Genomic DNA, 25142 nt, shown 5'->3' with positions numbered 1-25142 from the left:
AACAAGAAAAAGATTGTCTGTCAGCTCCGATGCCAACACGGCGGACAGAAAGCGCCTGTGGAAGGCCACCTATGCGGACGTTAGAGGGCGCGCTGATCAAGTGGTTCATCGACGCACGGGCTCACAACATTCTGACAACTGGACCAATGAAACTGGGCAAAGCCAAACACTTCGCATTGCTGCTAGATTTTCCCGACTTCAGCCCAGGCAATGGCTGGCTACGTCGATTTAAAGTGCGGCATGGGATTGTTTTTAAATCGATTGTCGGCGAAGCACGTTCGATGGGTGGCCAAGACGTTGCCACTGGGTGTGCAACAAATCGAGCCATTACTGCAAGGCACGCGGAGAGCAGGACGTGTATAGCTCAGACGAAACGGCGTTATTCTATCAGATGCTGCCAGACAAGACGCATGCCATGAAAGGAGTCATGTGCTGGCAGAAACACAGTGCATCCACAGTGTAGTAAAGTGTGCGTTACAGCACTTGCGTGCACTAATATGAATGGCATCGACCGGCGCATGCCTTTTGTAATCGGAAAATCAAAGAAGCCCCGTTGCTTTTGGAGCTTTGTGCCCGTGCACTACGGGCACAACACCAAGTCCTGGATGACAGGCGATTTATTCGCAGCAGAGTGGCTGGGCGAGTTTGACCGTGACATGCAGAGGCAAAGCAGGCGCGTGCTGCTTTTGCTCGACAACTGCTCAGCGCACCACGTGCAAACTTCTCTGATGGCAGTGGCTGTACTTTTCCTGCCGCCCAATACCACTTTGACAGCTCAGCCTCTTAATTTAGGTACAGTACATTCTTTTAAGGCACCGCATAGGCGCCGCATTGTGGAGCGCTTGCTCATCGTTGTTCACCGCCCGGCCGCTACCTTGCCACTTCAAGTTTCACTGTATTCAGCCCTTGCGATGGTGAAGGTGGCCTGGGCGGAGGTGACGGCCGCTTGCGTGCGGAACTGTTTCCGCAAGGCCGGCTTCGTCGACACCGTACCGGATATCGTGCCTGGTGCCTGCGGCAATGATCCTTCCGGCGGCGATTTGTGGCAGTGTGTCGACTCCGACATGGGAGGCCATGACAATGATTGGAACGATTTCATTTCTGCTGATGAAGACGATGATATTGCGGAACCGTGCACGGACGAGGGCATCGTTTCTGAAGTGCGGGCCGAGAGCGACGCGGAAGAATCGGAAGATGATGAAACATCGGAACCAGCACCCATAAGCACGCCTGTAGCAATGGGCTACATAGAGGGCCTCAGGCAACTTGTCTATGCCAAGGGCCTCAGCGAAGAGCACACTTCTGCTTTAAATAAACTGGAGACCTCCCTCGTTGCATCTCCACCGCAGAAACACGAGCATCAAGACTTTTTTTTCAAAGAAACAAATTTTGTGTTTTGACCGCCAACTTTTCTTTTTTAGTCTGTGGTCCACTTACTACGAACTTCGGGATACAACGAACGGATGCCGCGTGACGCTCAAGTTCGTTATAAGCGGGCTCCGACTGTGCTAGCTCTCCAGCACCCAGACCACTGTGCCCATTTCGTGCGACTGCTGCTCCATGCGAATAGGATGGCCTACCTTGCGCCTGTACTCTTCCATGTTGGTCTCGTACTTCATCTTCTCCTCGTTCTGCCGCTCCACGTAGGGCCGCTTGTCTTCCTCTGACATGCCCCGCCACCTCTCGCCACCTGAGAGAGAGAGAGAGGAAAGGCAGGCAGGTTATGCTACCCTACACGTGGGAACAAAGGAAGACCTGTCAAACAGGGTACGCACACAGACAGTTCACATCCTCGAACTCAACCCTGGCTCCTCTAAGAATCTCAACTGCACCTTCACAGCTCTCCCCTCGGATATGGAGGTCTAAGTCCCCGGAATCTCGGCTTCTGTAAAGGGATGCGGATTCCAGCGGCGGAGTGCGGCAGCCGGGCAGACACGCTCACGCTCGAACTGAAGGCAGCCACAGTGGGTGGCCAATCGTCTCATCACACCCGCAGTTCTTACACACTGGACAGGATGCTCGTGCAGTGAGGTGGGAACAAGCCACTCTCTCACGGCTGTCAAACCACCACAAACGGAATGCCCTTTCCCTCCTGCTGGAGTGGACGGGCAGAGCAAGAAACAACCACCAAATTCCTCAGAGGCTGCTCAATGTCACACGGAAAAGGCAGAACAAGAGGAGAAGGTAGCATGCCAACAGCCATAGCAACACAGGCCCAAAAATGACTTCGTAAAAACGATACTCAAATGACAACACAGACAAGGGCAGGATGAGTGAAGAAACTAGTAGTCCAAGCAGCGACATGTTCCAGGGCAGCATGTCAACAAGCAATTTCATGGTGCAGTGCAGTGCGCATCCTGTCGAACTGTGCTCCTCGTCTCTTGCACTAGTTCCCAACATGCTCATTCCCTAGCCTCGACATCAACTCTCCAGAGACCGATGCTCAGGATGCTCGCCGGCTAACTTCAAGCCAAATGGCTGCTTACTGTCAGCAACTACCTGCACTTCCTTTGACAGCCGAGACGGGAAAAAGCTGTCTGAGGGGGGCTGGTACATCAGCACAAGTCCGGGGGCCTTGCTGGGAGGCATCACGTGCGATGCAATCCCTCCCTGGGCAAAGGTGACTGTGCACAGATTGCGCCTTCCAGAACAGCGACACAGTTTCCAGTTTTGGTCAGGTGATGGAGAACGGGGACTGTTTGCTCAGCAGGCAGAAACGGCCCTCTCCCCCTGCATGTTTTTTTTTTTAAAGAGGAGTGGCCGCACCTCTCTCTCTCTCTCTTTTTTTTTTCCGTGTCTGGCAAGTTTGTAGCTTATGTTCTGGTGGTGTCTTCCATTTAAACCAATGGCAGTATTGTGACAATGATCTTCCATTCAGCAGTGAATGCCGGGAGGAGTCGCCCAGCACATCCCTCCGTGCTGGGGGTCCCCTGTGTGAGTACCACTTGGAGGGGCACCGAGTACAACTTTTATCCGATTTCTATTCACGGCAAATTCTCTGGCTATGCTGATGTGTATCCAGCACTGAAAGGCACATTTATTGTGCCAAAAATTGGGCTTAAAAAATGGAACCCTTTCTTTTCCTCCCACTCAACTCAGACTTGTGATGTCCAGACTGAAAAGACTACGATCATGAAGTGAACGAATGGTGGTGGAGCCTTTCAAGAAAAACTGTCTCAACATCACCTCAGTTTACTTGTGAAATTGGCCAGCAATGGCAACACCCACATTTCCCTGCTTTGGCCTTTTTTCACTTATAACTGCCCCCCTTTTCAGTGAAAACAACCAATGTTTGTTTTTTAATGTGATCACATTTACGTTGTTGCCTTGCAAAAAACTTCCGCTACGAAATCGCCTGACTGGTGGAGAGGGTCGAGACATCATCAGCACCATGTAACCACCAGTGGATGAAACATAGGGGACTGCCAAATTTGAAAATATGATGACCCCTAAAATTTGGAACTTCACCCACGCCCAAAAATCCCAAAGGGCCCCCAAAATTTTGGAAGTGTAGACCCATCCGAGAAAATGACATAACATAAGGTGCATTAATTAGCAACTTGGATTAATATAATCCCATATCGTGATCCAATGGAAGGTGGTCGAACATTCAGTGAAAATGAAACCAGTTCCAACCAGAACCTGGATGGGGAAATCACAAGAACATTAGACTGCCCAGCACTGTCCATGTGTACTTCTTCGCCGTGTGTACGCGTCCTGCTTTACTGGTTTTTCTATTCCTTTGTAACATGCACCAACTGGCCCAACAAGCTGCGCTTCTTCAATAGACACACACTGCAGACACCACAACAGTCGAACTAACTGCCATCACATTTCCTTTTTTAAAAATGTGGTTAAGATGTCCCCCCCCCCCCCCCCCCCCCCCAGGTTTTCCACTTTGGGCACGGTAAGTAATCCACCCACACAGGCCCCCCGCTTCAATCAGTCCGCCCTCACCGAGTTTGGCCAGTGCAGCCACTCCGCCCTCAGGTTCCTTGCCGGCCATCTCTTTCCGGAAGTCAGCCATGAAGAGCATGAAGGCTGTACCAGGGCGCTTGGGCTTGTTGACATCACGCGCCGGCTTGTACACGGCCATCTGCACAGGCACCCCCCGTCAAGCCTCTTTCCCACATTGCGCACAGTCGCCAAACGTGACGCACAACTCACCTCTCGCTTGTAACGCTCGCGGTCTCTTGCAGCAGCACTGAGGAAAGGCTGCTTGTCCTCGTCCGACATTGTGTTCCACTTTCCGGCACACTCTTTGCCAAAGTCTCCAATCTTTTAAGGAGAGAGCAAGCCAGGAGGGGAGGGGGAGGTGGGAGACCATCGGTCAGTGCAAACTCTGGAACAAGTGGACATGCCCACACCACAAGTCACAACCTGGTGATCATCAACCCGGTCCAGACCCACAGAGTTGTGCTCTCATCAAATGGCACGCCTCCTCAGCCCTGCCGACATCTTGACTGAGGGTATCTTGCGATGGACTATTAGGCGGTTCCTCCAACTATACTGCCTCGCAGGCAACAAAAAGAAGCAAGAACAGCCGCTTGTTTGTGATGCAATGCAACTTCTACTGCATTCCTGCTGGTGAGTATTGCACGAGCACCTCACTGCGACAAGATAGCCGGTAATGGTCACCGACCTCAGTCGAAGAAAAACTGATACCAACTGCAAGAGCAGTTGTGAACAGACGGCGTGCTGTATCGATTTGTACCACTACGCTGCTTTTCATGCTCTACCAGAATGGGCATGCACCAAACAAGTGGGACCCTTTCCCATGTGGTGGCACAGAATTCTGTGCTGATTATCTCCTCAGACATGACTGTCCTGCCAGCCACATGCCAGATGATGTATGTCTGCTTCTTCTGGGCAAAGTTTATGCCTTCGGTAGGAGTTACACAAGGCTGCAGCTCGCAAGTGTGGAAGGCATCTGTTGTGTGTATGTGTGTCTGCTCAGGTAATTTTTTTTTTTTCTTTCAACTGAAAGTGGAAGACAAGGCAAAAGGCATGGAGCCTGACAAGGCCTAGTCTCCCGTCTGAAATTCGCAGTGGGCAGCTTGAGATACATATACAGGTTTTCCTCCTGTTGAAACGGTATACATAATGACAGGAGAATATAAAATACATATAAACACTGAATGATGGTTACAGATTAAACAAACTTCCGCGGTGAAACAACACAAAAACTTAGGTTTCGCGACAACACATTTTAGTGAAGACATGAATTAGCATTTGTGATGGATGACACTGACAGAAAACCGGGGAAATTTTACAAAAACCAAAGGTTTGCATACGCCTTACGGGTACCTATATGTATAAATTATCTTCAGTGATTTGTAAAAATTCTTGATAAGTTGATTTGAATGACTTAAATGCTAGCGTAAAATCAATGTAGCGTCCATGGCGGTTAAGTATCTTTATTACTTGATAATCAATATCTTCTTTACCATAATTAGTTCTAATTCGTTCAGTTGTATGTGTATGAGTTCGGAAGCTGTAGTGTGGCGACCTACCTGAAAGTCTAGTGTAAAGCTTTTCTTTGTGGATTAATTGCATCAGTTTAGAGTAGTACACTTTATTGGCCGGTAACATATCGTGTCTGAAGAATAGTCTGAAAAGAATAACTCTGAAAACTGTGCGAAAAATGCAATCAGGCGTGGGAAGATCTGGGAGCCAAAATTCGCGTTTGGTGCGGCCCCTGTGAGCACATTAGCACAGCAGCACTCCATGAGAAAACACTCTTAATGATCTGCCGAGAACTGATTTATCTCGTGTGACTACTGCCAGAGAGCAGTTGCAGAGCGGCTTTCCCTTGATCGCACATTCCCACCACTGCTGAGATATCATTTCCCTCCGACAGGTGTACAGGTTCCACTGAGCTTTTCCATCAAAGGCTCCATTACCAACCTGCACTGTGCTTTGAGGCACACCGGGGCACCTAGAATGCTCCCAGTCCCATACACAAAGGATGATGATGGATGGCTTCTAAGGATGAATTTTAATCGTGCAAAGGACTACATACAGTATACTGGTCTACTCAAGGTGGGGTCAGCGACCCGTGTCGAAGACTAGCACGAGGCCAGGGGAAAGCTTGTGCCCACTGTAGCACTGGGGATCAAACCCCACATACAAGGTGGATGCGCAATCAACTAGGTCACCAAACGCAAAGGAAAACAGCACATTATCTGTACCACAGGCAGCCACAGAACAGCCAAGCCAACATTTCACCACTAAGACATTGTCACCACCTACAGCCTAACCAAGCTGACCACAGGACAAAGTCGCCTCCGACTGAATTCCAATTAGCGAGGAGGGCTGCCCTGTGCTGCCCTCCTCCTCATCACCCCCATTGTATTGTGTGTGTGTTTGCTTGAATAAAATTGAGTTGTTAGTCGTCCTCGTGTACAGGCACTCTTCCCTGTGCGGCGTGTTGTTTGTTGGCCATAGTTCTCTTGGTTCCTATTCTCATTCGCACACACGACTTGGTGCCACTACCTGCTAGGCTTTCCTTCTCTCTGAATCCCTTTCATCACTCTTATCTTCTGTTCACACGGCACACACTGCCCAATTTTACCTCCTCACCTCAGCTAGGATACCGCTCACTCGAGCTGGCTCACACTAAGCTATACACAGCAACGAATAAACGCTGTCACTGGCCAGTGCTTCGGGTATTGAGCACCTCAGGTGTGGTCCTTTGTTGCAGTTATTTACAGCTACCACTGAGCCTGCTGCAGAAGAGTGTAAAAAAAAAAATTTATGGGTAGGGGAACCTAGTGCAGGTGACGTGCGGGCCCGACTGCACAGCACATTTCGTAGTGGCACTGACTACTGTAAAGCGGCTTCCGTCCAACCAAGCAAAGCATGGTTGTGCGCCCAGTAACTTTTTTCCCTGCATAAACAACTATGCGTGTTACCTGTATTTTTAATCCGTCCCCTGAGGACGCCCAAAGCCCTGCGACGAAGCGGCCGCCACCAACTCCGACACACGGGCGGTCCCGCAAAGCCCGCTCCTCAACCCACTGTGGCCCCTCCTCACAACGGGACCCACGGCCCGCGTATGCAGAGGCGACAGGAAGAAAGGCGCGCGCGCACAAGTGCCGACCCACGCGGGAGATGACAGCAGCTGTTTCCAAAGCAAAACAAGCGATCCCGCGGGAAGGCAGCGATCGCCGTGGAGCATCGAAGAGAAGCAAGCGAAGGGAAAGAAGAAAGAAAGAGGCACAAAAGCCACAGACGGCGGTCAAAAATCGTCGCCGCAGGCAGCTGGGAAGAAGAAGAAAGAAAAAGCGCGCCAAGATCGGCCCAGACGCAAAAGAATCGCCGCCAGAAAAGAAGAAAGCGGGCGGGAAGATTAGAGGGGGCCCAGCGCCGCCGCCGCAACCGAAGCGCTGCAGCTAGGAGGGGAGGAGGGCGAAGAAGGAGAGGGCCAAGGGGGGGGGGGGGGGGGGGAGAGCACGGCGGGCGGCCATGGCGGCTCGGCAGCAGCGTCGGGCGGCCATGTTTCTCCCCGCTCGCGCGCGGGAGGGCAGGCCTAGCTTCGGCGGCCATTCCCGCCCTCCCTCCTCGACGACACGGCTAGGCCTGCTGGCGACGCTCCCCGCGCCCTGCCGCCGAGGCTGCCTGCTGCTGCCCCTCGCACCCTCCCCATCGACCCCCCCTCCTCCTCCCCCGGTGGCGCAACGCCGGCAGCGCCCGGAGCAGCGCGCCTCCCCGAGACCGCAGCGGCGGCTCTCGCCCACTCGCCGAGGGGGATTCCCTCGCTTCGCCCGCGGTTGCCCCCCGCGCTGCACCGAACCACTAGCGTCCCGCCCCGCGCCGACCAACGCGCGGCAGTGCGCGTCCACGCACGAGTTCGGTGCAGCGCGCGTCGAACTGCGGACGCGTTTCTGCGCGGGACGTCCATTCGGTCGCTCTCCCAACGTCGCGGGGGGAGCGACCGTCTCGAAACACCCCCCCCCCCACCTTTCGAATAAAGCGAATCGGCCATTCAACGCTGCGTGACGCTCGTCGCAACTGCGACTGTCGGCATTTTCTGCACCTGAACGCGGCCTACAGCCACTCGCTCCCGCGAACGGTACGCGGCCGAAAACAGCGCGACAACAAATTATGCAGCGCCTTGCACGTGGCTTCAAAAGTACGCGGCGAGCGACGCCAACGACACGCTACACGACGTTTTCCCAGTGAAACTCCAAGCTTCCAGCTGCGTCTCAAAACGCGGAAGCCGTGTATGTGGAGTATTTATTTGCCACTCAGCCCTTGACTACAGTTTCGCACCACTGTTTCATTTCATTTTATTACCTCAAAGACCCACGGGGGGTATTACATAAGGGGTGGGTACATATATTTTGGTGAGCAAGTGTTAACACAACCAAACATCACTGTTAACGTTATTAGCAACTGTTGACGAAGAGGGGGAACGATGTGAGCCTCGAGTCCGGCCAATTCGTCGTTTGACGGTGCACTCCGAGGAGGCACCGCACTCTGTCGGCAGCAGTTGGCCGCGTGACTAGTCCGGCCGAGATTCAAGCAATGCGGGCACCGGCAGCAGCCTGGATCGTTTCTGCGGGCGCCCCCCGGCCGGGCAGGACGCGATATTTCGCCGCTCCGAACATTCCTGCCGTCGCGCGCCTCCGATCCCGAGTTTTCAGAGAGGCGGCTAGTTCGTCGTCCTCAGATCCGGAGCGCAAAAAACAACGCCTCGCCCCCGCAACAAAGGAGCGGTCGGGAGGAACAATGCGCGAGAGACGAGAAGGAGGAGTGCAGAGCGAACCCGGGTCCGGAGCGAAGGGGCCGAGCCCTTTCGCATCCCCGCCGAAGGGAGCACGCATGCTCCGAGCCATACCGCTTTAACGACTGGAGGGGGGGGGGGGGGGGGGGGGGGGGGGGGGGGCAGGAGCAAGAAACGCGGCCCCGCTCGACGACGCCCGAAAGCGGCTGCTACCGCCCTTCGGGGAATGCTGGCACTTCAGGGAAGGCTGCTCCGCCAGCTCAACAACAAGGTGGTCAAGCAGCAAAAAATTATCACTGCGACAGACCGATTACTTCGGTGGGGAAGAACCCGATCTCCGAAGAATAGTTTGGTTTTTATGGGGTTTGACGTCCCAAAGCGACTAAGGCTATGAGGGACGCCGTAGTGGAGGGCTCCGGAAATTTCGACCGCCTGGGGTTCTTGAACGTGCACTGACATCGCACAGTACACGGGCCTCTAGAACTTCGCCTCCATCGAAATTCGGCCGCCGCAAGCTGCAACGCTAAGGTGAAATGCGCACGGTGGATGAGAAGCCCCCGTTCTCACATCATTCATTACTAGAGCTAGCCCGATCATCCTGCGAAGCCCGAAGGGCGTACGATACCAACAGGGCCCATTTCCCGCCAGCTAGAAGCAGAGAAAGGCGCTCAGCTCGCTAGGATGGTCCCCCGCAGTCACCGAAACGGCTACTTGGCACCAAGCTGCGGCCGAGGGCTCCGCGTGGCATAGCGCACCGCTCCGAAGAACGAGCGAGGGGCGAGCGACTAATCCGCCATTCCTCCCGTAGTTGGTACACATCCATACTGTTGTGCTTTTCTCTCGTTGCGCCTGCCCCGTCAACACGCCTGGTTCGGAGTTCTGTGCGCTGCCCTGACCCGTGGGACGACACTTCCCACACGACCTACGGCAAACATCTCACCAACGAGCACACTAAGGCGATGTGAAATGCGCGGCTTCTCCTCTTGGTTCGCTAGCGTACTTTTGTCGCGGAGCTGACAAGCTTCAAGGTGCGTACGGTTACTCACTCACCTCGCGCGGACTGCGCTTCGGAGGTTGACACCGCAAATATGTGCCACCAGAAGAACATTCTCGTTTACTTTCTCTCAAATGTTTCACACTACTGCGTCAACTGTAAGGCATCGGATTAAATCAGTTTGCAGCTTGTGGCACTGCTTTTCACTGCCGATTTTCCCGTGCCAGAATAACACCACCTCGCCTGCTCCGACGTCTTTCAACTTGCGCTTTCACTACTCGTGCCAGAGGGACAAGAAATGCGCCACCGTTCTCTGAAAGAATCTTCACTTAGCATTCCACGCTGCGTCCAAGTGTGCTCGGAACGTGTACCCCCAGTGTTAGCAAGACGTCAACCGCACTGTGCACCCAAGCAAGCTACCACAAGCGTATCGGAAGGGTGCGCACGAATGCCCCCCCATACGCGGTCATTTCTCAACCGGCAAACCAGTAGGCATGAGCGTTTCTCCAACTAAACAGAGCAGGGCCCTGTTAGTTGGAAGAGCGCTACTGTTTTAAACGTGCCCAATGGGAAGCCTAGAAGAAGCCTCAATCGGTATCCGTGTCGGAGATAGGAGAACGACAACGTCATCAACTGGCAAAGCGCCGCAGACGAGACTTCGGGTGTCACTCTGCGCTAACCGCGGTCTCCCCAGTCGGTCCTGCAGCAAATAACAGCCAATGGTTGTTTCTTTGTTTGTTTTAGTGGTGACATAGTGGAAGCTCGTCACACCCGCTGAAATGCAGCTTCCCAGCAGGCCGCGCGCGGGAGCAGCAGCGGCATATAGACACCTCCGTCGACGTGCCGGACACCCATCGGCAAAGCGCTGGCCCCACAATAATGCCCGAGCAATCGAGAGACAAGACGCGGGGCTAAACGGCTACCCTCGCAACGACGCCACGCTGTGCGCAGCACGCGTCGTACAACGCCGTCCATCGAGCGGCCAGCAGCAACGCGCGCTCCGCCGCTGCGCTGGCGACGGGGAGGGGGGGGGGGGGGATGCAAATGACGCCGCCCCCTTTCACGGCTCCCGACGCACACAAAGCGCGCCCGAGAAGAGCCCCGGCGCGGCACACGTAATCTCGCCCCCTCTCTCACCCACCACGTGACACCTCCTCGCCGCCCCGAGTCTTGTTTGCTTCGCTGACGTCACTCGGCGCTCATCGATTGCCGCCGAGCGCCCAGGGAATGAAAAATGCCCCCCACCAGCCGCACTAAAACAAGCGCCGCACAAACGGCGACGACGCCAAGAGTGGCGTCAAAAGAAGCACTTCCAACTCACACAAAGGACGAACGAAGGCACACACTTTATACGCCAGCCAAAAACTGCGCGCGCACTTAGGCCGACAAGAGGTGGCGGAAAATGTCGCTCCGCTAAAACTTCGCAGGATCGCTTCCACCCCCCTCCCCGCCAAGAGCGCATCGACAGGCGGACCGGGTCCTGCCGGCTCTCGAACGCTGCGGAATGCGCGCCAGGTCTGGCCGCCCGGTGGTTAATGAACTTGACAAACGATCTCCGACGCGCGCTTCTTCGTTCGTCGGGGAGGAGCTGCGATAGGCCCGCGACGAGGTGACGGCATTTCAGCGGAGACTCCCGGCTAATCCGGTGGCTTTCGCTGCAAGCCGGTTCACTCGACACAAGCCCGCTACCACAACAGCGGCAGTGGAGCGAACATGCCGCCTACTCTCCCTGCGACGGCATTCGCGGGCAGCCAGGCGCGCACACGAGCAGCAGCAGGAACACGCGCTCGTTTTCCGTCTCATTAACGCCGCTGCGACAACGCTCGGAAGCGCCGCGCAACAAAAGCAGCGGCGCCCCACAAACAGGCTTTCCAGCACGCTGCGCACGCGTGCATATCGATGCGCGCATCCCTCCCCCCAGTGCGGCGGCGACGGATACAGCTGAAATGGACGACACGATAGCCGACGACACCCGCTAACATTGCACGCGCGTAGCTCACAAAGCTGAAGCTTCATGAGAGCGCTACGGAACGGAGGAGGACATCAGCGTTTCTTCCCCCCTTTCGCACCCACGCCCACGATATCGAGTGACCGCACAGGCAAAGCCGGACGGTCCGCGCGCCGATCCGACGCACAAAGAAACGCGCGCTCGGTGGAGGGTGCAGTTCCCACGAGCCACACACACAGCACCGGGGAGGCGGGGGGGTGCGAAAGGAGAGCGACTCGCTCCTTCTTCAAGGTCAGACGGTCGCCAGCAGCAGCAGCGGCGGAGAGGGGGGCCGAAAATTAAGGTGCAGCGGGCAAAAACAAGACGAGCCGAGAGCACACGCTCCTCGCAGAAGCAGGTTTCCATCCTCCTCTCCCGCTCGCGGAAGTCGCGCCTTCCGAACAAAGGAAAACTCCCGGGAATCGGCCGCCCAAGGGAGAGGGAGGGGGAGCGCAGACGGAGGGGGACCCTGCCGCCGCCGAAGAAAACCAAAGAAAACACAAAAAGGGTGGCAAGCCAACCGAGCCGGTTGAAGCGGAACACGGCCGGGGACAAAAAAAATAAAAGAATAAACGAAAAAAGCGCGCCGTCTTCGCCGCCGAAGAGACGCCGCGAAAAATGCCCCCTCTCCACTCTACCGAGAGCGGACCATGCACCCGCCAGGCCGGACGGCCAGCCGACGACGCTGCTGCTGCTGCTGCCGCGAACCGCCGCGCGCACTCGCCAGAGGCTACTACTACTACCGCCGCTGTGTTGGCCGTAGTAGACTCCGGAGAGCCTCTTTCCCGCCTCGAAACCGCCCGGGAGGAAGGCGCGCGCTGCTCATTCAGACGCCACGGGACCGGCACGCGAGGCACTCGAGCCGCGAGCGGACGGCCGACCGATTGCAGTGGCTAGGCACGCGCCCGACAGCTCCCGTCGATGAGCGTGGACAACCCGACCAGCTTAGCACACCGACTTCAACGCAGAAGGGCACGCATTAGGTTACGCAACTCGTAGGCCTCCACTCAGTCGGGAGGGACCCCGTAAGAGCAGCTGCGGATTTATGCAAGGGAGTCCCCCAGGCGAGCGTTCACTGAGCGAAGCCACGCCGCAGCCCGTATTTTAGACGGAAGAAAGCAAAACTGGCGGCCGCCTTGGCGCTCGAACCCCCCCCCCCCCCCCCCGACACATCCTCCAAGATAAACTCACGTAAAAAAAAAAAAAGAAAGGAAGGCCCAAGCGCTCTCTCAGGGTCTCGTTCATTCTGGATAGACACCCAGGCGAGCATCCAAACTAACCGCCCTTACAACGCGGAGGGCGCATACAGGTCCCTTCAATTTGAAAGGGAACTGGTTTGAGAAGTCAACAAAAAAATGTTCCTGTCACACACAATTAAGGAGCAATTATTAACTGAATGCTCAAACCTGAGGTTTCCTTTTCACAGCAAAAGAGGCCGGAGGCTACTCGATTAAAACGAACTTCAAAACTTATTAAGGACGTTCGGCAGACCTGCAAAACCGGGGGGGGGGGGGGGGGGGGGGGGGGGACGTTGCCGCCTCGTTCCGTCGGCGTCGCCCGAACCTAGGAATCCTCTCGAGTTCGGCGCCCCGAGGATTGGCGGCACCCCTCCACGCGATCTTCCAGAGTCGGATGCGGGGCGCCTCGCGATCGCCACCCATGCCCGTGCTGGGTCAGCGACACTTTCGTGCAATAAAATGCCAATAATAATAATGTTCGTGACAACGGCGACACTTTCATAATAGAGGATCTGTACGCTCGACGAGGATCCCCCAGAGCACGTCACAGACGGCAACCGGAAGGACGCGAGCACGTGCTGTGAATGCGAGAGCAAGCAGTGCTTAACAATGCTAAACAACCAACCTATTTTTCTTCTTCCCTGATGATGTAGCCCATGACGTCATGAGGTCACGTGGGGGTTTCGGTCCGTTTGACGACCGGTCAACGCCGGATTTTCTTACTGACGAGCCACATAATGCTTTCGCATTAATAAAGGGCTTTCGGGAACGGTAACGGCGACCTAACTGTCTCACTTCTCGACGGACACCCGAACCGCGCCGCGGCGGAGAGGAGGGACTGGAACGGGAGAGAGAGAAGGAGGCGCCGTAGTAGAAGTCTCCGGAATAATATGTGAGCACCGTTTTCGGATCGCATCTCGACAGCGTGGAACATGCCGCCAAGGTCCGTGCAGCAAACATAGTCTAGCGCCTCAACACGGCGGGCGGTCGGGGGCGCACACCTCCAAGACAGAAGTGAAAGCTATCAATGAAAACGCGAGACGACTTACTACAGAACATGGAAAGTGGAGCGTGGTCATGACTGCTGCCACACTACTCAACTGAACCAGGGAAACACATTACACCTCACAACCTACCCTAAGGGCACTAGCTTTTCCCATGGCCAGACTTCAGACCAGCCAAACACACACACCCAACGCAGAATATTCAGCTCCTCTTTTCGTCAAGATTTCCAGAGCGCTGATTGAAAATCATAACAAAAGCTATGCAGCAAGTAGACAATGATTTCTTATCCTGCTGCCTGTCAGTGATTAAGCAAGTGCTTCTGGGAGCCAACACACACACGTCTCTGCTAACAGGAGGCGAATTGAGCAGCTGTGTGTAACAAGGCCCCTGGTTGCTCTTCCAGCACGTCGCGGCCTGCTAATGAATGGAGGCAGACTAATGCATTCTGACAGGCAGCTGCCGCGGCAGTCAGCAGAAGTCGTTTGGCTTTCCCTTTCACAGCCTGCAACCCTTCCAACACACAGCATTGGCTGTGCCTCTGACCCAGTTCACAGGAGACTGCCAATGGCTGCCGTCACTTCCTTTGCCAATCACACCTTGGGCAATGACGTTGGGTTTTATGGCACATAACAGCCACCAAACGAAACTAAGGCAACAATTTGCCAAACACAAGGTTAGAAATATCGAGCTGCTATGCTGACATACTACTGCAGAACAAAACGACACCAACAAACAGGGCGAGAGAAAACAAGAGACAGACACAAGTGCCTGTGTCTCTTCTTTTCTCTCGTCCCATTTGTCAGCGCAGTTTCGTTGTTCCGTTCTTTTCTCTCGACCTGTTTGTCAGCGCTGTTTCGTTGTTCCGTTCAACATGAACCAGCCAGCCCGACTTAGCCCGCTCATTGGATACTACTATAGTTCTGCTATTTCTTTCTCTGAGGAGCCCATAACACTGGCTTGGGACTGCTGGGGTTACTGAAGTGGCACATACAGCTGCAACTAAGCTCACATGCAGCTGACAGAATGACGCAATTTGGGTTCAAGTGCTCTGCTGTATGCTGGGATATCTTGAAGAGAAACCTGCTGCAACAATGCTCCTCCTCAGGGCTCCTTGTGACTAACATTACTGCCTGAGCCTTGCATAGGCAAAAACCAAACATAAGTGCCAATGTCTGCTGCAGTTATAGTTCCTCGTTCACTGTAGCATCCAAATATTTGGGCTGATTGCAGACCCTGGGACAGTGCAGTGCATACTGCATGCTGGGAATGCACCTGCCACAGGCATGGCAGAGCCAGATAGGCGGCGCAACGTAAGCGCCATGGTTTCATGCGCACCCCTGTTCCTTTTGACGCTACGGTCTGGAGGCATGCACACAAGGGTTGCTGCGGCCACCACTCACCCGCGGTATCTGCCTGCCCGACTTCTTCATCTCTTCCCGGTACCACTGGGTAAAAGTGATGTAGGCCGTGGTGGCGCGCTTGGGGGCCGGCACACCGTCCTTGTTCACCTTGGGCTTCTTGTGCTTGAGCTTGCCCCCCGGCCCCACCACGCCGGCGCCGGCGCCCATGTGGCCCATGTAGCCCACGTGGTGGTGGTGCTGGTGCTGGTGGTGCAGCGCCTGCTGGTGGGCCGCCGGCGCGTTGCCGTGCTGGTGCTGCAGGTGCTGGTGGTGGTGATGGTGGTGGTGGTGCAGCGCCGCCGCCGACGAACCCCCGCCGCCCCCTCCCCCTCCGCCTCCCCCTCCGGAGGAGGACGAGGTCGAGTTGGCGCTCGCCGTCAGCTGCGACATCTGGAGCCCCGCGGCGGCGGCCATGTTCGCGGCCATGTTGGCCGCCGAGCCCATCGACAGGTTCAGCCCAGTGGGCAGCATGGGAAGCTGCGCCATGGCCGGGTGCAGCTGGCCCCCGCCCGCGGCCGAGACCACGGCCGCGTGCTGGGCCATCGCGTGGTGGTAGTCGTAGTCTGCTGCACAGCACCGCACACACACGCACGGTGTGGGGGGAGGGGAGCAAGGCGTCGGTGATCGGCGAGAACAACGCGTCAAACCCCCCACACCGGGTCTTCAATTAATGCTCTGAGCGCAATGACACCGCGCGACGTCTTTAGGCGACAAAAAGCTATGCCGAGACCACTGCTCATACACGGCGCAGCTCACCGACGAAGCACGGAAAGGTAGCATTAACTTCCGACAGGCAATGGCAAGCAAGATTGGCACGAATTCAACACAGACAGAAGCGTGCACCACCACCCAGCAGTTCCTCCACTTAACACACTGGTGAGCTGCATTAATGCTAACCTGGCAGTACAGACACAAGCAATTGAAGGACGCTGCAGGCGCCCTACAATCCCGTCAATAGTCTAGTCGCAAACGCTGTCTTCTCAGTGGGGTGGCGGCATGAGAGAGCGCAGGGAGGAGGGGGGTGGGGGGATGTGGGAAGCGACACACACACAGGATCTCTACAGGCACTGGACAAGGAGCAACAGAAGAGAAAGGCAGCTGCGCAGCCCCTATTCACCTTTTTTCGAGTATAGCTCGCTGTTCTGCCGCCAATCATCAAGCTGCTGCCCAAAGTACTTCCCACGACTTCCGGCTGGGTGTACAAACACAGCAGGGTTGGAGGAGAAGAAAAGCACGCACACGGCCGGACGCCACTGAGTCGGCAGCCCTCCATCATCATCGTCAACACACGGCAACACGTTACACACACAATGCCACCACCACCAGAGTGACGCCGCCAGGCAGGAGTCCGCTTGGGGGACCCGGTTGCAGCATCCCAAGACAGCGGATCCTCAAGCGGACTCCTGCCATGCGGCGATGCTTAAAGCAGGCTCACCCAAATTTAAGTGCAACAACAAGCGGGGCGCATGCTCCGGGCGCAACGCGACGACGCGCTCGCTCGCCAGTTCGGCCAGCAAATTACGCAAGAAAAAAAAAGGGGGGAAGCATCACCGCTGAAGGGTAAAACAGCAAGCTAGTAAGCACACTCAATCCCGTAAGCACAGCGGCCGCCACTTACCAAGCAACATGGCAAGCAAGCACTCTTGGAAGTAACTACGAGAAGTACGTTTCGCCGACGCGGGGAGGCGTGGTCGTCGTCACGCGAGAGAGTCGCGCAAGCGGCCTCAAAGCAGCGCGCACGCGGACAATAGCGGCATGTCGCCCCGGCACGCGTCTCCGCACGGCTTCTCCTCTGGCAGCGGAGAGGGGATCGACGCCAGAATCACTCCACCCGGCGGCGACGGCAAGGCGACGCCTGGATGCTCCCCACCCTCCTCGCCCGAGCACGGTGCTGTAACGCGGGATGGGGGTGGAGGAGGGACATTCGAAATCCCGATGCTGCAGGCGACGCGCTTGCGCGATTCGGGAACTGCGCTTCCCCTCCTCCCCCGGGCGGCGGTGTTTCCCCTTCCTTGCTGCCCGCGAATCCCGACCACCGCCGCTGGGACCGCCGCGAGCAGCGCGCGGCAAGATGGACGCAAGCAGCGGCACGCGAGAGGCGAGCGCCGAAGGCACGTACCCTGCCCGTAGGCCATTTTAATGGCAGCCGATTAAACCGTAGGCCGGGGCTCCCGAGCGGCGGCCGGAGGAAGGCGAGAGACTGGGCTCAGAACGGGCGACCGAGGAGAAGGGCTCCCCCCGCGAAACAAAGAGGAAAAGTGGGGAGAGGGGGGAGCACGGCGGCGCCTGCAGAGGCGGCTTCTTGCGAAAACGTTGGGTGTCTCCTCCCCCTTCGCCCGCGATGCAAAAGGCGAGTTTCGAAATGGAAGTGGTGCTGCCGCGGCGCAGAGCAGGGGTGGTGGGAAAATGAAACTGGAAAGGAGGCGACCGCTCGTAACACGGCGAGGGGAAAATGTCGATCAATAAGGCGGGGGGAGGCAACAGAACGCCGGCGCCGTGAGGGCAGGCAGTCGAAAGATACCCCCCCTTCCTTCCGCTGGGGGGGAAGAAGAGGGAGCAGCGGCGACGGCAGGGGTTAGCGCCAGCGGTTGGCGGCTGCTCGGCGGAACAAGGAATTGAGGAACCGGCCCAAAGAGCAAAACCAGCGACGCATAAAAGATGCATGGGCGGAGCGTAAGCCGTGGGAATGCGTCAGCACTGGACAGGCCTGGTCGAAATGGCGCGGACCTCGGGGGAGCAGCGAGCGCAGTTGTTTCCGCAAACAACAATTATTCCTCCCGTGCCGAGATGCTCGCGGCGAACCGCACAGCGCTTAATATGTCGCTGCGAACGCTCAACGACACCAACGAACAGAGTGGAATCAAAGTCCGCGACGAGAGCAACGGGGTGAACGAGGAGTCAGCCGTAAATTCGCCCGGTACAAGAAAGCGCACGATCGAAGATGCCCCCACCCACAGCAGCTTCCGAAGCGATCGCCCACGTAAGCCGTCCCGTGCGCATCCTCGGAAGAGGCACTGTGTATGGGCCGATTCAACCGCGTCGCTGTGAGGACGGGCGACGATTGCGGCCAATCGGCACTCCGCGGTGTTCTGCGCTCGAACTGATCGGACACGCCGAGCCCCGATGCCACCGCGGGCTCTTCCGGGTCGCAACGAAGGACCCCTGGAACTCGGCCAGCGCTCTCGCATTCTCCACCTTCAACGGGGAGGTGCACACGCGACTGAGACGCTTTCTGCCGAGTCGGCATCCCCCGACGCACCCTATGCAAACGCGCGCCAGCGTCGACTAACGACCCTTCTTCCGACCGGAGCGATAATACGCTGGTGACCAGGGGGGCTTCCTCACACGCCGCTGCCCGCCCGCTGTACAAGCGGAGCCACTCAAGGGCAGGCGCATCCACCCTCGCTGCACGATACTGTCTGTGAGGCCACAACTTGCGGTTGAGCTCCACAGCTTTACATGACCAAGAAGCTAGAGCACATCCGAGGGAGGGAATGTGCACACTGTTTAAGCTGGGCACAAAAAAAAAAGATACAGGAACAATGGGAATCGAACTCTCGTCTTTCGTGCCCGAAACGCAGCGCTAAACACCACACCACAGCACCGACACCCAAGGCTGCTACTGACGATGCATTTATCCCTCCCACGAAACTTGCTGCCGCTGGGGGAGGGTTGCTACTAGAATGTAATGCAACCGGTCACGTGTTTCGCCCCACTGTCGTGCTTTTCGTACTTGTTCAGACAGTTTAGCGTACAGCTTATGTCCCAAATCGACTCAGGCTATGCGCCACAGTGAAGGGCTCCGGAATTTTTCGATCACTTGGGGTTCTTAACGTGCACTGACATCGCACAGTACACGGGCCTCTAGAATTCCGCCTTCACCGAAATTCGATCGCCGAGGTCGGGATCGAACCCGCGTCCTTCGGATCAGCAGCCGAGCGCCATAACCACAGCGTTGCCATCGCACAAATCTAACATGCGCCAGCCAAATGCTGCTATAATGCACATCTCTACCGGCCGCTGGATATGCAGAACAGCAGAAGCATGAGGCGCAGGTAACGGTCGTACGCTGAGGGCACCGTATTTTTGTTGCGAAAGCAACACTACGCTAGTCGCCGAGCCATTTCGCGGAGCTGAGGAAAGGCCATACTGCGCATGCGCGAGGAGCAGTGACGTCACACGGCGCACAGCTGGCGCGCCGCCGTCGTTGCGCTCGCCAGTTGCGCATGCGCAGTAGCGGAGCATAGCTAGCGTGCCGGGGCCGCCGCCGGTGCCGCGCGCTCTCTCTCTCCTCGCTGCTTTCGCAATCCCCCGGGTTTAACCAGAGCTAGACCACTGGCAATTTTTCCGAAGACCTTTCAACCGTCAGCGTAACGGCCAAGTGGGCGCTGCTACAGAGGCACCTCCAACGGCCTTCACGCCGAGTTCGAAGCGCCGTGAGCGGCCGATTCCGTGCCTTCTTCGAGGCAGGGGTGGATTCAAGAGGAATGCCGAAGAGCGACTGCCCCCGCAGCAAGAAATTTTTCCACGGGGAAAGCAACGAAAAACACCGCCTCTTTATTATTTTTTTTCTGGGCGTCGAAGGAAGCTCAAGAAATGCATAGCGCCAATGGGACTCTCCAACGGCACCTGATCAAATAAATAGGCGTCTGATCGGAGGCAGTGCGCGCTTGCATCTGCACGAGTGGAGTCGCTAAAATTTATCGCACGAAAGTAATTACTTCCGCAGAAATAAAAAGCTACCCGCAACAAAAGCAAATACCCAGTACTGCCATTCGTGCAAAACAGCCTAAAAATTCAGGGGGCACTTCGCCTGTCTAAAGTGCGTAGAGGCGAAAGCGTTTTCCGCACCACTCTGGTGTCCTCTAAAATGCTCCTCTTTCAAGCAGTTCACCGCCTGTCTTGGCCACTCCCCCGTAGTGGGTATGTGCCATTTTACTTGAGGCCAACCAACCAACCAACCAAATATGTCGGCGCGAAAATGGCGGAGTTCATGCCACCCCGCTCACTGTTTCGCGAAACATTATTTGCTGTGTTCGCTGTTTGCACTAAAAAAAAAATTATTTGCAAGACAAAGGATGCGAAAGTCTCCTAAATCAAAGAAATCGCTGCTCTCTTTTGATGGTTCATTAATAGGGGTTTAACGTCCCAAAGCGACTCAGGCTATGACACACGCCGTAGTGAAGGTTTCAGGAAATTTCGACTACCTGGGGTTCTTCAACAGCACACGGGCCTCTAGAATTTCGCCTCCATCGAAGTTCGACCCCGGCGGCCGGGATCGAACCCGCGTCTTTCGGGTCAGCAGCCGAGCGTCATGATGCTCTGTTTTGGGTTCGCTTTGTGCACAATTGTGTGCATAGCGCGCGGCGAAACCATCAGCAATGACGCTCGCGCCACAATTCTTCGCATGGTCACAATCCATTCCGGGAGGCCACGGCTTTCATAAGCACGCTGCTATACATGCTAAAAGGCTGACCATAGAGCGCCTGAAAGTTGTACCCGATTACTGCCACGTTTTTATGAACGACAGACGAAGCAGTTCGGGCACTTCTGAAGAACTGGTTAAACACATTCGGGGACCGGCAGCCTTTGGATCGAATGAAGTTCGACCGTATTCTTGCAGAACTTCGTCGAGATGTAAAGATCTGAGAAAATGAGGTCTTACTAGAAAACAGGTCGCCCTACATGGAGACGCGCGGAAAAAGCAGGTGAGCTTTCGACAGCGAATGGTTCGCTGGTTCAACACTGGCGTTGTGCCCCGGGATCCAAGGCGGGATTCCCCGCAGGTACGAAATATACAGACCGGAGGGAGCTTACTCCAGAGGGTAAAAAGACACTTTGCATTTCGAAACAGTACAAGGAAACGTTATACGGAGCAGCGGATAACTGAGGAGACGAACCGCGAAGAAAAGCTCGTCCGCGGTTAAGTCCGCGTATTTCGTACATTCGCTCTACGCCGCTGTCATTTCGTTCTTTCCCCGGTGCAGATCGTCACGCCGTCCGATCCGTAGCTGCGTTTCGCGGGCAGTGCCGTGCGTGGTGGAAACGAAGAAACACGAGGCGCAGCCAGCGCTGAACTGCCATTGTGCCGGAGCCCAACCCGCGAAAAACGGTCGCCACTCGAGTTCAGGGACCACGTTAATAGTTCCCTCAGAACCGTCCGTCCCTCCTGCCCGCCCGCTTGGCTTCGGGTCGGTGACCCGGCGGCCACACACACGTTCCGCGTCTTCCAGCTTTCGAAACGTCGCGGCCTGTCACAAGAACACTGGCTGGCGTTCCTTTCCTCCCCTGAGGGACGTCTTTTTCCCGGCCCCGAGCTGCTTCTAGGAACAGCAGCGGAGACCGCCCTTTGAACCTCGGGACCGACAGCCCACAAGGGGTCAAAGGACCCCACACCTGCCCCGGGACTCCCAGGCAGCGACAGGATAACGACGCTCGCTAGCGCAGACTCACGACGCGGAGGCTAGCCACTGATGTCTCGCATTCTCAGCTGCAATGCCGGCCAAATGCTGATGTTCTCTGGTCGACGTCAGTGCACGTTAAAGAACCCCAGGTGGTCGAAATTATCCGGAGCCCTCCACTACGGCGTCCCTCATAACCTTGGTCGCTTTGAGACGCTAAGCCCCACTAAACATTTAAACCCCGGTCTTGCGTACCAGATGGTTCTGACGGGGTTCATATTTTCAGGCCACTCGTCTTTTCCATTCAGAAATTACTCCAGAGAGAGCCAGAGCCATCTGCGGCCCTCGGCGTGGTAAACCCGTACTGTGTGTCTTCTGTTTCGGTTAACGTCTCTTACATTAGGATTGCATATGGCACTCCTATTAAAAATAGCTTTTGATACAAATCCTGAAAACATCCACAAATATGATCCTCAGGACATCGAGAGTATGCGTAAAGGACGGACAAATGGACCCCGGCTTGACTCCTTGAGGACCCGTAAGGGATAGCCTGAGGACGTCTGAACATCCTGACGTGGGCATTCTGAGGCTAACATCGAGAATATGCGCAAAGGACGGACAAATGGACCCCGGCTGGACTCCTTGAGGACCCGTAAGGGATAGCCTGAGGACGTCTGAACATCCTGACGTGGGCATTCTGAGGCTATATTCAAGACATCTTAGCGCCGTCTGGGTACCGCTGGCCACAGCGGACAGGCGCTTCTCAGGCACAGTGACATGGTACATACAGACAGCCCAGAGCTCCATAACGAACCTTGCGTCGCCCCCTTTTTTTTTTTTCGTCTAAACTATTCTATACTTGCGGACTTTTTTGGCAATACAGTAGAGGCTAGGCAGGAAAGAGAAGAGTTATGTACCCTTGCTTTATTATTCAGCTCCATAGATTCCCTCCCCCCTTTCACCCCTCTTGCCCGAACAATGAACAATCCACCATCACAGCGCGGGTCATCTCTTTCCCTTTCCTGCCTAGCCTCTACTGCATGGCCCAAAAAAAAATTGTCCGCGAGTATATGCCAAAATTTCGCAACGCTTTCAAAGTTATATACTTCATCATCCTGTATTTATACACAGTGCACATTGCCGCGCCCTACCCCTATTCTTTCTTCTATCCCTCCCCCTTTCTTTCCCTCTCCCCGTCCTTTTATTCCCGCTAGGCACAGCTCAGGTGCATCAGATTTCGATGGCAGATGCCGCGGCCAGCAACACCTGTTCCTTCCATTTTTATTTTTTTTATTATCAATAAACAGCCACTAAACAACAACAAAGTTATACTACAGTGCTCTTCTCCCAGTTATACCGTTACTATAGACCCATCCGGATATGTTGCCTCTTCAGCGGCTTTCTTTTCCCCCGGCAACGTACGTAGCCTTGGCTGTGGCCACAAAACGTGGACCAGGCCCCGCGACCACACCGAGCGGGCGACGAAAGAGCGGAGGGGGACACACACCGCGTTCGGACCACAGCTCTCGCCCACCGCCGGGGCCGAACCGCAGGTGCGACTGACGCGGGCTGGCGGCGCTTTTAAAAGCACTGCGGACGCCGAGTGATGCGGTAATCGCCCCACAGAGGCGCCTCTCTTCTTTTTATCTCTTCGCTGCTCCCCCCCTCCACAGTGCAGGGCGAAAGTGCGTCGCTCGCTTCCTCGTTCCAGTCACGCCGGGGGAGAGAGAGAACAAAAAAAAAAAACAGAGCCTCCCGCATGTGACGACGGCGCGAGTGTCAGGCGGCGGACGTCATTTTCTATAGCGTCGTCGAAAAAAAGCCAGCTGCCGGCACAGGCCAGCCAGCGATAACGAGAAGAAAACGCGCTCCCTGCTGCCGCAGACGGGCACGTCGAACGACAGCCGCCACCGTCACGAGTACGCGGAACAGCCTCTTTTTTTTTTTGTGCGTGTTTTTATTTTCGAAACCGCTAGCGCGCGGAGCATCGGCGCCAAGAGACGAACTACTCCGCGCTAGGGGGTCGTCCGCGTTGAGCTAAAACCCGCCGTGTGACGACCAACTACACGACGTGCCAGGAGCACGCCCGGTCAAGGGCCGCTCATCGATGTGACGCCCCCGGCTAGCGGACCGAGGACGACCGAGGATGCGAGTGCAATTTCGATGGCTCCGATATACGCCCATGTAGTACACCCACATTCCGGTGAACGCTGAACAACGAAAAAGCTCCAAACCCCTGCCCCAATGCTTTCCTTGGGCGCGTCAAAAGCAATCACCTCAAAGGTTCACGTTTAAGAAAGAAAAAAAGAAGAAACCAAGAAATGAAAGCACGCGACGAGGAATTCAGTCGCGCCCGCGCTCTCCCACCAGCGAAATCGGAGAAAGCCATAACACGCGACAGCCAACACCGCGCGATCCCATCACAGCCCAGCTGAACGGGGGCTCACGCAACGCACACACACACACATCGATGACGAGTACTTAAGGCCCAGGCTAGCTTCCGCAAAAGAGTGCCATGGCACAAGGTAACAGGCCGGGTGAAACCTTGTTCCCGCTGGCACCGGGCATCGAACCCCGCGAATCCAAGCGCGAGCCAAGGGGTCACGAATGCGAACCCCTCGTCTCGGAAGCAGCAACTGAAGCGACCTCCGATGCGCAGACCTGCTCAGCACGCGACCGCCGCATGGCGACACGAACTGCTAATTGGCGTTGGACGCGGCAGCCTGGGCAAAGCCGCCCCCCGCCGGTTAACGGTCACGCACAACACCTCCCCAGAACACTGTCCCTTCAAGTTAGCCTTTCTCATACGGGGTCACCTTTTTCGCTGCCTCAACGACGACACTTGCCAAAGCATGGTGCGCGCCCATTTTTCACAGAAAACATTAGGACAAAAAAAAAAAAAAGCTGCCAGACTCCGTTATAACAGACTCTCCTCTAAAAGAAGTATTTGCGTGGTTCGGTGTTTTCGTGATAGAGGCACTTTACCGTACTAGTGCTACTATTCAATGAATAATACCCCCGCCGGGGTGGCTCAGTGGTTATGGTGCTCGGCTGCTGACCCGAAAGACGCGGGTTCGATCCCTGCCGCGGCGGTTGAATTTCTATGGAGGCGAAATTCTCGGGGCCCTGTGTACTGTGCGATGTCAATGCACGTTAAAGAAGACCAGGTGGTCGAAATTTCCGGGGCCCTTCACTACGGCGTCCCTCACAGCCTGAGTCGCTTTAGGGACGTTAAACGCCAATAAACTAATCAATGAATAATAAAAAAAGCCCTCCGGCTTATGCACTTCCACCTCTGGTTGGTTATGGTTTGGTTTATTGGGATTTAACGTCACAAAGCGACTCAGGCTATGAGAGACGCCGTAGTGGAGGGCTCCGGAAATTTCGAC

General features: G+C 55.8%; 1 protein-coding gene across 5 annotated transcripts in view; it reads right to left on the bottom strand.

Moving 5' to 3' along the window:
• Positions 1-25142, bottom strand: part of LOC149325186 (uncharacterized) — a 45671-nt gene that overhangs the window by 7468 nt on the left and 13061 nt on the right. For 2 of the 5 annotated variants that reach the window (XM_089563204.1, XM_089563206.1), the window contains exons 2-6: positions 16470-16544; positions 15353-15918; positions 4168-4278; positions 3958-4096; positions 1581-1690 (exon numbers count right to left, since the gene is read on the bottom strand). In XM_089563204.1, the coding sequence (XP_089419330.1) occupies positions 1581-1690; positions 3958-4096; positions 4168-4278; positions 15353-15918; positions 16470-16544 (1001 nt within the window). The remainder of the gene's footprint in view (positions 1-1580; positions 1691-3957; positions 4097-4167; positions 4279-15352; positions 15919-16469; positions 16545-25142) is intronic. The other 3 variants (XM_089563205.1, XM_089563208.1, XM_089563207.1) reach the window with 3 other exon arrangements.

The sequence above is a fragment of the Amblyomma mixtum genome, chromosome 10 (assembly GCF_055824585.1).
Source record: "Amblyomma mixtum isolate Tamu chromosome 10, ASM5582458v1, whole genome shotgun sequence".
NCBI classification, from domain to species: domain Eukaryota; kingdom Metazoa; phylum Arthropoda; class Arachnida; order Ixodida; family Ixodidae; genus Amblyomma; species Amblyomma mixtum.
Note: the sequence above shows the minus strand (reverse complement) of the source record. Positions and strands in the feature narration are given on the sequence as shown.